This window comes from Trachypithecus francoisi, unplaced genomic scaffold (assembly GCF_009764315.1).
Source record: "Trachypithecus francoisi isolate TF-2019V2 unplaced genomic scaffold, Tfra_2.0 Lachesis_group14, whole genome shotgun sequence".
Classification (NCBI taxonomy): Eukaryota; Metazoa; Chordata; class Mammalia; order Primates; family Cercopithecidae; genus Trachypithecus; species Trachypithecus francoisi.
This window is the reverse complement of record NW_022681459.1, coordinates 3,891,871-3,903,923: the sequence shown is the minus strand read 5'-3', so window position 1 is coordinate 3,903,923 and position 12,053 is coordinate 3,891,871. Positions and strand designations below refer to the sequence as shown.

Below are 12,053 nucleotides of genomic sequence, written 5' to 3'. Positions count from 1 at the left end.
TGTACTCTAGCCTGGGCAACAGAGCAAGACTCCATCTCAAACAAAATAAAACAAAATAAAAAATAAAATAAAAATAAAGAGTATTCTTCAGAATATTCTACCCTACCCCTAATCAGTTCTCTAAACAGAAGGAATGAGGTAAATGTTGATGTGGGAGGCCTGCCCTGATCAGTTATTTCCAGTCATGCTAGACAATTCCAGCAATCAGCTTTTCCTACGAAAGTCAATCCCCAAGTGTCCCCTAAAACATGAGAACGTGGGAATTTACTGTCATAAAATAGAAAGCTAGACAGCTATGTTTTTCTACATGGTAGCCACTGTACATTTTGTGTAAAGCTTATCACGGTATGGTTTTAGAAGTATATTTATGAACTATTATCTTTCAGTTTCTCAATTTGAAGGGATTAAGAGTGCTTGTAGACATTATCACAGAATCTAGAGAAGGATAATAAACTCTGCAGTCTTTGACAGTTTACAAAGCAGTTTACACTATCTCCCTCTTAACTATTACAGAGAGGGCTATAAGGTATCACAGTGAACGTCTCAGCTCTTCACTTTAATGATGAAAAACAGTGATGCCAAGAAGCTTAAATAACTATGTGGTCTAATGGCCTTACTTGAATTCAGTATTCCTTCTTCCATATTTCTTCACCTCCATTCTAAATGCTTAAATTATTCATCATAGAAACATGGTTCTACATAATTCTCAGGGCAAGTTCTGAGGACAAGGCAAAAACCCTAGATCTCCTAACTCCTGGCTTAGGGTTCTTCCTCCATACCACAATACTCCTCACTTATTTTCAAACTCTTATGAATTTCATAAAGTTGATCACTTCATTCTTTTCCTATCCAAAACCAAAAGCTAGTTTTATACTTGACGCTATCCAACATAGAAGAATTTCAAGTGTTTAAAATTGTTATTCTAAAAAATTAAGCTTTGTCTTATACAAATGCTGCTACTACAGTACTATGACTAATCATCCTCTTACTCAGTAACCCATTAACACAAATAAAAATAACTTACCAAGAACTACCAGCTGAATCTTCTTATTTGCAACACCAGGAGCTTTTTTCACTTTGCACTGATACGTGCCAATATCTGACAGCTGTAAATTCGTTACATTTATTGATGCATCACCAGATTTGAGATCATTACTCGTAAAATGTACTCGTCCTTTCAGATCTGGATAGTAGTCATCATAAATTTTGTCTCCAGAATATAAAATAATCTAAAAGAAAGCCAAAATTAGACAGGAGGAAAATCAAACACACAACAAAAAAACTCTCTTAAAGGAGCCCTGGATATACCTGCTGCTACAGAACCCCCTCCCCCCACCAGCAGAAAAAGAAAAAAAGAACACAATATTATGGGGAAACCTAAAACTATCCAAATCACAGAACGAGAAAATGGAAAGGAATCAACGTGATCCTTGGGTATAGTCCCAGACTTCCATTTTTAACCAGGAAACCAAGACCCAATATGATAAAACAGTAAAGCCCTACACTGCCCTAGAGAGCAGTTTAGTAAGATTGGGCAAGAACACAGATTTGCTCATTGGTTTGTTTTTTTTTTTCTCCTTTTGAGATGGAGTCTGAGTCTGTGGCCCAGGCTGGAGTGCAATGGTGCGATCTCGGCTCCCTCCATCTCCTGGGTTCAAGCAATTCTCTCACCTCTGCCTCCCCAGTAGCTGAGACTACAGGCACATGCCACCACAGCCAACTAATTTTTGTATTTTTAGTAGAGATGGGATTTCACCACGTTGGCCAGGCTGGTCAGCCTCAAGTGATCGACACCCCTCGGCTCCCAAAGTGCTATGATTATAGGTGTAAGTCACCGTGCCTGGCCTGCTCATTCTTATATAGTCTATTTTTCAACTGCCTCTGAGGTAGTAGTTTGCCAACCAAGTGTAACAAAATCAAGTACCTACTGCCCCCTGCCCCCACGAAAGGCTTATCATAATTTGCCTGTGGAATCTAACAAAAAGATAACTTAGTTGGGTCTTCATACTAAGCTGGAGTTACTTGAGGGTTCTAGACTCTAACAGATAAAATCATAAAATAAACCTCTTAAGATATGTGTATCCAGGTTACCAAGTCCTTTGAATGAATCTTCTGTAACTAAAGCAAAGACCCTTGCCTAATCCACTGAGTTTTCTGAACCACACTTATAGCCTTTGAAGGCAACTACTAAAGGCTGGATGCTTTAGAGGGAAAATAAAATCTGTGTTTGGAATATTTTCTTGGAAGAGAACTGTAGTAGTATTCTCTAACAATCTCTAACATTAATTTAACACATTTTATAATTTTTCTTTTTTGCCAATGAAATCTCTTCATTCTGGTTATATGAGACCCATGGGCCAAAGAGCAATGATGCCAAAACTCAAATAATAATCAGGAAACACAACTATGACCCGTATCCTGCAAATAATCTCTTTTACCTGCGTGCTAATTATAGGCAGTATAATCAGAATAAATGTCATCTAAGAATACTGTTTTCCAGGTTTATTCTGCAGAAACTTCTTGAGTGGAGGAACTTGGGTTCTCTTTTGAATTATCTCCTTCCCAACCACACTGACCCCACCCTAATATACCAAAGATCTTTTTTTTTTTTTTTTTGAGACAGAGTCTTGCTCTGTCACCCAGGCAGGAGTGCAGTGGCGCGATCTCAGCTCACTGCAACCTCCACCTCCTGGATTAAAGCGATTCTCCTGCCTTAGCCTCCCGAGGAGCTGGGACTACAAGTGCCCACCACCACGCCTGCTAATTTTTGTATTTTTAGTAGAGACGAGGTTTCACCACATTGGCCTGGTTGGTCTCAAACTCCTGCCTCGGCCACCCAAAGTGCTGGGACTACAGGCAAGAGCCACCATGCCCGGCTAGATCTTTTATTTATATACGAACTGCCTGCATCTAGGTTGCTCTCAATACCAGTCTGCTAAGTAAATAAAAGAAATAGTTGAAGGGTCCACAGCTGACTTACTATGTAAACACAAGCCATTACTTTTTTTGCTCAATCTTCTTGACACACCCACTTGTCAACAACAACACTGACTACTCCACAAATTTGGCTACTCTATCTTCCTTTGATTAATTTCCTTTGATTAAAAGGCTTATCATAATTTGCCTGTGGAATCTAAGTCTAAAGGTCGTAGAGTTCAATCTATTGTACTTCCAGTAGCTCGTTAAGCTCCACACACACCTTAGTAGTCTTTTAAGGGGGGCTTGAGAAATAAGATGCATTCTCACTGTTGGTTATTTTATAAGCTAGCTTAGTGTCTTTCCAGAAAACAATGTTATAAACATTAGTTAAAGAATGAGAAATTTACCATGCAATTTTACATGTCTTCACTGATTCCCCTTCACAACCCTGCAAGGATGATGGCAATGTCCACATTGACATTTAGGCTGAGGAAAGCAGTGGCTCTCACTGATTAGCGTTTGCACAACAAAGATGCAAACCACATCCATTTAACTTGGTACAGTACATGATTATCATTTCAATATCATTTACAAGCTTACAGAATGCTTGTGCATACAGTATTTTGCTATATTCTTATAACAATCCTGAGATGCTAGGTATATCTGTTCCTACTTTACACATGAGGAAACAGGTTTATGAAACACGGGAGGCAGCACAGGACAGCACAAAGGATAACAGCAACAGAGTAGCTGTGAGAGTCAGAGGGACCTGGGTTCAAATCCCAACTGCATTTGTTGCTAGCTATGTGACTCTGGGCATGAAAATCTCTGGGCCTCTGTTTCCTGCTTGCCACATATATAACAATTCTCACCTTACTATGTTGTTTTAAGGCTTAAATATATACAATTAAAGTATATAAAACACTGCCCAAGCACGCAGTTTACAGTAACCGCTGACTACAGAGATCACACAAGGAATAAGAAGGCAAATTTCTCCAGCTCAGTCCTCCAATTCCCAGTTTTTAACCATTCTGTGTACTAGCTGAAATATATTAAAATAGGGGCTCAGTTAACATATGTAGCTTAAATTCTATGTATGCATCCTCTTCTGCATCCATCTCTTCCTAACCCTTCTACCTTTCTTTTGGTCTGATGTGACTGTGTTTTAGGTTCGAAGCTAGGTTTTTAACCCAGAAATGGTCACTCAGAGTCAAGTCCCAGTTTCACATTTCTCTTACAACTCCTGTAGACGGCAAAGCTGTGCCTCTCAGCATGGAAGACTTGGAGTCTTCTTCCCATTACCAGACACACTAATGGCTCAGGGCACAGCGCTTCTTGGTCTCTACATGCACCTTGTCATAAGCTTCACTCAGCAGAAGCACTGAAGACCCGTGCTCTCCATATGCATCCTAGGCTTCCCCTATCTTAAGCACAGGATCAGAGTCCTGGGCTCTAAAGGGGGACAGGTACTGCACTGTCACAGGAACAGGGAACTGCAGGACCTCAGACGGAGCCTGTACTCTAGGTGCCAGCAACTCCAGAGAGAGAGAAGGGAGAGAACGCGGAGGTAAGAGTGACAGGGAACAGGGTAAGGAGGCTGAGTAGATACAATGAGTCAGGCCGGATTTACTTTGCTCAGGGAAACAGAAAGAAGTTCTGGTAACAGAATCAGGGCAGAGGTTACCTGGTTGTCAGAACTTTCAAAAGTTCCTCTTCTTCCCTGAAGAGTCTCTAAGAACTCCAGTGACCTTTTCCTCTTCTGTAACCTTAGGTCACTCATCATCCATTTCCCTCCACTACATATGTGTCCTCAATTTCCACCAGAGCAACTACCTTCCTCACCCAGACCACAAAGTCTGAGAAGTAGGGGCGTCCTTCCTAGCTCCCTGCAGCCCATCCATGTGACTGGCAAGGTGACGGACAGACAGATAGTCGCACAAACAGCTGCTAAGTGAGCAAGGACATATCAAACTTACCACTTGATCCACCTTCTGATTATCAGCTGGTGATATCAGCCACTCGATGTCCAGAGGTCCCTGGTCTTCGGGACTAAGCGTGAATTTGCATGGCAGATAGGCAGTTTCCCCTTTGGCTTTTTCAATCATCTGTTCAGGAGTAGTGATACTCAAACTTCTAGTGAAACCTTGAGAAAGAAATGTACATGGGACTAAGCATTTGCTATTACGCTGACAGACCACACAGTGCCCTGCAGCCATTCAGAAGCAGCACATTGATGCGAGGGATACAGGACGGGGTTTGGGTCCCAAGGAATGGAGTCCAAACTCAGAGACGCCCAGTTTTTAATTTGTGCCTTTGTAAAAGTAGAATGACACAAGTAGTATCATCTTATTTGATACAGTTCCCTTAAAGAACGCTGTGAACTTTCTGACATTATATAAGTTTCTACTGGTAGAGGGCTTTCATATGGAAGCAGATGTTTAAAACTAATTTCTCTAGACTCTCTGAAAGGTAAGTGATACAGTTTGGATTTGTGACCCCGCCCAAATCTCATGTTGAATTGTAATCCCCGATGTTGGAAGAGAGGCCTGGTGGGAGGTGACTGGATCATGGGGACGGAATTCCCCCCTGCTGTTTTGGTGACAGTGAGTTCTCAGGAGACCTGGTGGTTTAAAAGTGTGTAGCACCTCCCCCTTCTCTGCTCTGGCCACGTAAGACATGCCTGCCTCCCCTTCGCCTTCTGCCATGATTGTAAGTTTCCTGAGGCCTCCCCAGCCATGCTTTCTGTACAGCCTGCAGAGCCAATTAAACCTCTTTTCTTTATAAATCACCCAGTTTTGTGTATTTCTTTATAGCGGTGTGAGAATGGACTAATATGGTCAGTAATGTCATACAAATTCAAGGCTACATTAATTCATGCTCACCACAAACACACTGGGAACTAAGTCACTCTCAGTAGGGTATATGCTAATCAACCATGACACAGTTTCTGCCAAGGCTTCTTTAAACTTTTATTAGATTTCATTCTATAACCTTCTATTGAATGCTTAAAAATATTTCTAAGCAATAAGTTTTGATGAGAATAATTCAAAAAGAAAGGGAACACTGTCAATTTACATATCTTTTAAAAACCTACAGCCAGGCACGCTGGCTCACACCTGTAATTCCAGCACTTTGGGAGGCCAAGGTAGGTGGATCATCTGAAGTCAGGAGTTCGAGACCAGCCTGACCAACATGGGGGAAACCCCATCTCTACTAAAAATACAAAATTGGCTGGGCATGGTGGCATATGCCTGTAATCCCAACTACCTGGGAGGCTGAGGCAGGAGAACTGCTTGAACCTGGGAGGTGGAGGTTGCAGTGAGCCGGGATCGCGACACTGCATTCTAGCCTGGGCAATAAGAGCGAAACTCTGTCTCAAAAAAAAAAAATTTACCAAATCGTTGACTCATTATTTTTGAGACACTTCTTACTGTTCATCCCTCTTTATTTCCCTTCTGAAAAAGCCAATAATCACATTTATTGAATTTTATAAAAAGACATCTTAAAATTACATAACTTAATTTCACCAACATGGTGAAACCTCATCTCTACCAAAAATACAAAAATTAGCCTAGCTCGGTGTGGTGGTGTGCACCTGTAATCCCAGCTACGCAGGAGGCTGAGGCAGGAGGATTGCTCGAACTGGGAAGGTGGAGGATGCAGCGAGCCCAGATCATGCCACTGTCCTCCAGCCTGGGTGACAAAGCAAGATTTCGTCTCAAAAAATTAAAAAATTAAATGCAAATTTAGTCTGTAAGTGAACAATCACATAAAACTTTTCTTCCTGTTCACACTGTAAAAGTATGCATAGCACTAGCTTGTCACATCTATGGTTTCCTTGTGATTACCCAACATTTTCTTAAGTATAAATTCAGACATCTAAAGTATGCCTAACCGTAAGTTTCACTACTTTCCACTGAAGAGCAACTATATTTGGACCTATGTCACCTGACTCTGACAACCTTCAGAGCGGGACGATGACCTGGAAGAGGCCCTAAGCACTAAGATACAGTATGGTGCACGGGGCCTGCCTCTCTTTTCCTCTCCCTTTTCCCCTGCTCCCACCAAAAAAAATTAACACATTAGAGCAAAATTAGGAGTAAATCAATCCAAAGTCCCAGTTCTCCACAGTGATTATCTTGTTGTTTTTCAAATAAATTTTGATAGAACAAACCAAAATGAAGTTATGTTATTAGTCATTGCATGATGCTTTCCATTAGTCCTAAAATAAGACTATCAGTTCTAATAAAATTTTAATAAAGTCAAAGCCAATAGATTGAGAACTAAAGAAAATACTAGTTACATTCAACACCATTTACATATAGGCACCATTGTAAGGTTTCAATCACATGTAAATACACTCCTGAAATAAATTTAAATTGGGATACAAATTATCTGCACCCGCTCCCTTAAACCTGAGGCCGGCCCAGCTTTGATGAACAGGATGTGCCACGAATGACCTGTGTAGTTCCAAGGTTAGGCCTCAAAAACCCTTGCTGCACTCACTGTGTGAACAAACCACAGAGGGGGCAACGGAGGTGTCTGGCCAACCCTAGAACACTCAGCCCTAGTCCAGACCAGCTCTCTGCAGCCCCACTGTTGAGCCCATAATTTTCCATCTTAGCCTAGTCTAACTAGCAACCCACAGGATCATGAATATATGATTTTTGTTTTAAGGCTCTAGAGTTTGAGTTGTTTTGTTATACAGCAAATACTGATCAGACTTCATCCAAACCCACTGATCCAGCCCAGAAGTCCAACTACTCTGGACTCCATTTCATGCCCATGTTTCTATTGAAAATGATATGATTTGGTATTTATGTATATAATCTCAAGTGTTTCTCCTAAATATTTAACCTAAAAACACTCTATTATTTCTAATAAACTCCGTTCCATTCCTATCTCATTCATTAAGGCATTTCTACCTCTCCAACCTACAATTATTTTTCATTCTTTCTCTATGAATGCTGATTGTACTTTACTTTCTACCATCTGTATCACTTACTCGGCACTTAGCATATGTTGCCGTGGAATTTTTTTTCTCTATAAATTTTACGGTGAAACTGACGTAGGTGGCATCCAGAGTTGTCTCACATCTTCTCTTTCCTATTTTTTTAAGAGATGGAGTCTCACTATGTTACCCAGGCTGGTCTCTAACTCCTGAGGCTCAAGTAATCCTCCTGCCTTGGCCTCCCAAAGTGCTGGGTTACAGACTTGAGCCACTGTAACTTGCCTGTCACATCTTTCTAGATGTTGAGAAACTTATCTTCTTCCCATACTACCTTATATTTTTACAACCTTTTAAGATGCATGCCCTGATTTACTATTAAATTATTAGCTCTATTAGGGCTGAAAGAAATTGCAGCTACCTCTATCTCGTGCTGTAGTTCTTTGCACATAGTAGAAAAGAATTAGGCCGGATGCAGTGGCTCACGCCTGTAATCTCAGCCCTTTGGGAGGCCAAGGCGGGCGGATCACGAGGTCAGGAGATCAAGACCATCCTGGCGAACACGGTGAAACTTGGTCTCTACTAAAAATACAAAAAAATTAGCCGGGCGTGGTGGCACCTGTAGTCCCAGCTACTTGGGAGGCTGAGGCAGGAGAATGGCGTGAACCCGGGAGGTGGAGCTTGCAGTGAGCCAAGATCGCGCCACTGCACTCCAGCCTGGGCGACAGAGCGAGACTACGTCTCAAAAAAAAAGAATTAATGAGTGAATTATAAATTTGATCACTTTTGGAAATTTAGTTTGGTTACTAACAGTTCATGCATCAAACAATATAAGAGTAATCTAAGTACAATTAAAAATAAAAACGTCATTCCAAAATGAATCAAGAAATAGTTCAAATACGGAGCTAAGAATATATAAGTGAGAATGAAAAATTCCTATCAATAACAATAAAAACTTCCTGGTTATTGTGTTTTTAGAGTTTTCATTTTGTAGAAATCAAATAAAAATGTTAAATAACTTCAATTAGACACCTAAATTTGTAAAAGTTGAAATCCCCCAAATTCATGCTCTCAGTACTTACACTACACAAAGTGATCAAAATAAGACACAACTTCGTTTTCATATTATCTTTGTTTCTTGTGTGCTACATAAAAATTAATTTTAAAAAATTGCTGGCTGGGCGCAGTGGCTCACGCCTGTAATCCCAACACTTTGGGAGGCCGAGGCGGGTGGATCACGAGGTCAGGAGACCAAGATCATCCTGGCTAACACGGTGAAACGCACCCCATCTCTACTAAAAATACAAAAAAATTAGCCAGGCGTGGTGGTGGGCGGCTGTACTCCCAGCTACTCGGGAGGCTGAGGCAGGAGAGCGGTGTGAACCCGGGAAGTGGAGCTGGCAGCGAGCGGAGATCGCGCCACTGCACTCCCGCCTGGGCCACAGAGCGAGACTCTGTCTCAAAAAAAAAAAAAACCAAACAAAACTGCCTTAAAATAGTCATATATGTGTAACAAAATAATCTGAAAAGATATATGTCAAATTGTTAACGGCAATTACTTTTGAGAATTCAGATTTTAAGGAAGACGACTGTCCGTTTCTGCTTTATTCTGAGATTTTAAAAAATGTGTATGCTGTTCACGATATTTTTAAATGATTTTTTAATGGCTTTTTTTTTTCTAAAAAATGGTTAAAGCCTTCAATTCCTGTTCATTGTGTTGCACTAGAAATGAATTAAAATCTTCAGATCATATAAAACAGTTCCTGGGTCTCCTAGCAACACTGAAGGGCCTCTTTTCACAGAGGCATAGTTTTTCAAGTGCTGAAGTATGCAACAGACACAAATTATAGAAGACAAAAGACAGACACTTGGTCTCACGCAGCGGGCCTGGGCATCTTTCCTAGTACTGCCCAATTTTATTTATGCAGCAAGTAGATTAATAATTTAACTTGCAAACCACATGCAGGTTCAAACACAGTTTAAAAGGTAAATCAAATATCAAATCTTCTTACAATTTTATTCAAATTTATAATCAGGATGTGATAAAATATGGAGCACATTATTCAGCTGCTAAGTATTTGCAGTCTAGTTAATAAGTGCACAGCACTAGATCATATTACATAAATAAACAGACTGAACCACATCCCATATTGGCAGTGACTGAAATAACATTTCCCAGTTTTCTGCTTGCTTTTCTTATCTCCAGTTTCTAAATCACTCGGATCTTTAGAGTTTCTCTTCTGCACAATCTGACTTATATCTGAGCATCAAAGTGACATGAGTTTATCAAAGAGTATTTTTTAGCCCTTGATGTCACCTCCTACTAAGGCCTCAGAAGATCTGTTTCCACCATAAGATTGGAAGCAAACTGGAGATAATGTATGAAGCTATTCTTCTAGAAGGGAGGTAATGTTATGAACTGATAACGTGTTGGTTTTTTTCATTTGCTTTTTCAAATTTAAGCTGTTTGTTAACCTACATGGTCTTCAGTGATCTTTTCCTTCTGGCAATCTTAAAATAATAAACATTAGAAAATGCTCCTGAAATGTTATCATTTGTTTTTTAAAAAGAGAAGTAAACATGAGAATTTTTAATAATGTTTTGAGTGAAGAAAGCCTTAGAGAAAAGTATAAGAGAAAAACACAACAGCTATGGAACAAGACAAAAATTTAACTATACTAAAAATCTTGTTAGAAAATCACCATTTGGGAAAAACAGAGTCATAATTGTTTCAGGCAAAATACTGAAAATTGGTACTGAAATGTATGATGAGAAACAGCATTTGTTACATAATGTCAAAGTATCTTCCCACAAAACACTTTAATTACAGAGGAAAAAGTAGCAACTTTACAGTGAAGAAATCTGGTAGACATCACCTTAATCAAATGATCAAAGTTACCTTCACAAGAACAAATGGACACTATGTACCTCCTGATTAGAAAAGAACATAGTATTACTTCTGTAGTATTGCATACCAAGTCAAAAATGCATACTCTAGCCATGAAAAGACATGGAGTAGACTTAAACACAAATACATATTACTAAGTGAAAAAAGCCACTCTCAAAAGGCTACACACTGTATGATCACAACTATATGATATTCTGGAAAAGGCAAAACTACAGAGACAGTTAAAAAAAAAAAAAATTAATGGATGCAGGGGAAAGAGGGAAGAGGAGAATAAATGGAACACAGGACTTTTAGGGCAGGGAAATGCTTCTGCGTAATACTGTAATGGGGGCTACATGTCATACATTTGTCCAAAACCATGGAATGTACAGAACCAAGAGTGAACCCTGATGTAAACTATGGACTCTAGGTGATAATGTTATGTCAATACAGTTCATCAATTCTAACAAAGGTCCACTCCGGTGGGGGACGTGTTGACAAGCGAGGGAGACTGTGGTATGTGGCGGAAGGGAGTATAAGGGAACTCTGTACTTTCTGCACGATTTTGCTATAAATCTAAAACTGCTGTACAAAATAAAGTCTATTTTTAAAAAAGACTAATAGAGCACACAACCATAATTACAATTAGATAAATATAAATTAGAATAATGTAACATTTCAAATATAAAATCGATGGTGATCAAAAAAAAAAATCAATAAAGCCGATGTTGGCAAAAGTGTTGGAAACTGTGGCAACCCGGAAAGTAAATCAGTACAACCTACTGTCAACACAGAAGACGTGTGAAATGTCAGTGTGCTAACCCACTTTTAGGAACTGCAGCTGAACTCTCATAACTGAACAGCTCATATGTACAAGGATATTATTCACTGATGCACTCTGAAACAGAAAAACATCTGAAAACAACCTAAATGGCCAACAGGCAGGAAAATCAGAGTAAGAGATTCAAGCTCATCTACCTCAGACAAAGAGCCAGGACAAGCAGATCAGGTAGAACCAGTCCCCTCCAGCAAAAAGATGCTACTAAAATTTGGCTTCTAGGGAGTAACGCTGACTTCCACTCGTATAAATAGAAGTATGACTAAATATTGTCACCTTCAGGTTTGGTTCCATTCACCCAACAGCAAATACAATCATCGAATCAAAATTAGGTCTTTCAAAAGGAACATAACATTAAACATATAATAATGTATACTAATAAATATATTAATAGAATAAGAATAGTTTTGGGGGACAGTGGTAGAGTAAATCATGTCCCCTCCAAAATTCATATGTTGATT

At 39.7% G+C, this 12,053-nt stretch overlaps 1 protein-coding gene across 2 annotated transcripts in view; it reads right to left on the bottom strand.

Moving 5' to 3' along the window:
* The window catches only part of CXADR (CXADR Ig-like cell adhesion molecule), a 77,655-nt gene that overhangs the window by 38,774 nt on the left and 26,828 nt on the right, over positions 1 to 12,053 (bottom strand). For both annotated transcript variants that reach the window (XM_033232188.1, XM_033232186.1), the window contains exons 2-3: positions 4,896 to 5,062; positions 1,025 to 1,229 (exon numbers count right to left, since the gene is read on the bottom strand). In XM_033232188.1, coding sequence (XP_033088079.1) covers positions 1,025 to 1,229; positions 4,896 to 5,062 — 372 coding nt within the window. The remainder of the gene's footprint in view (positions 1 to 1,024; positions 1,230 to 4,895; positions 5,063 to 12,053) is intronic.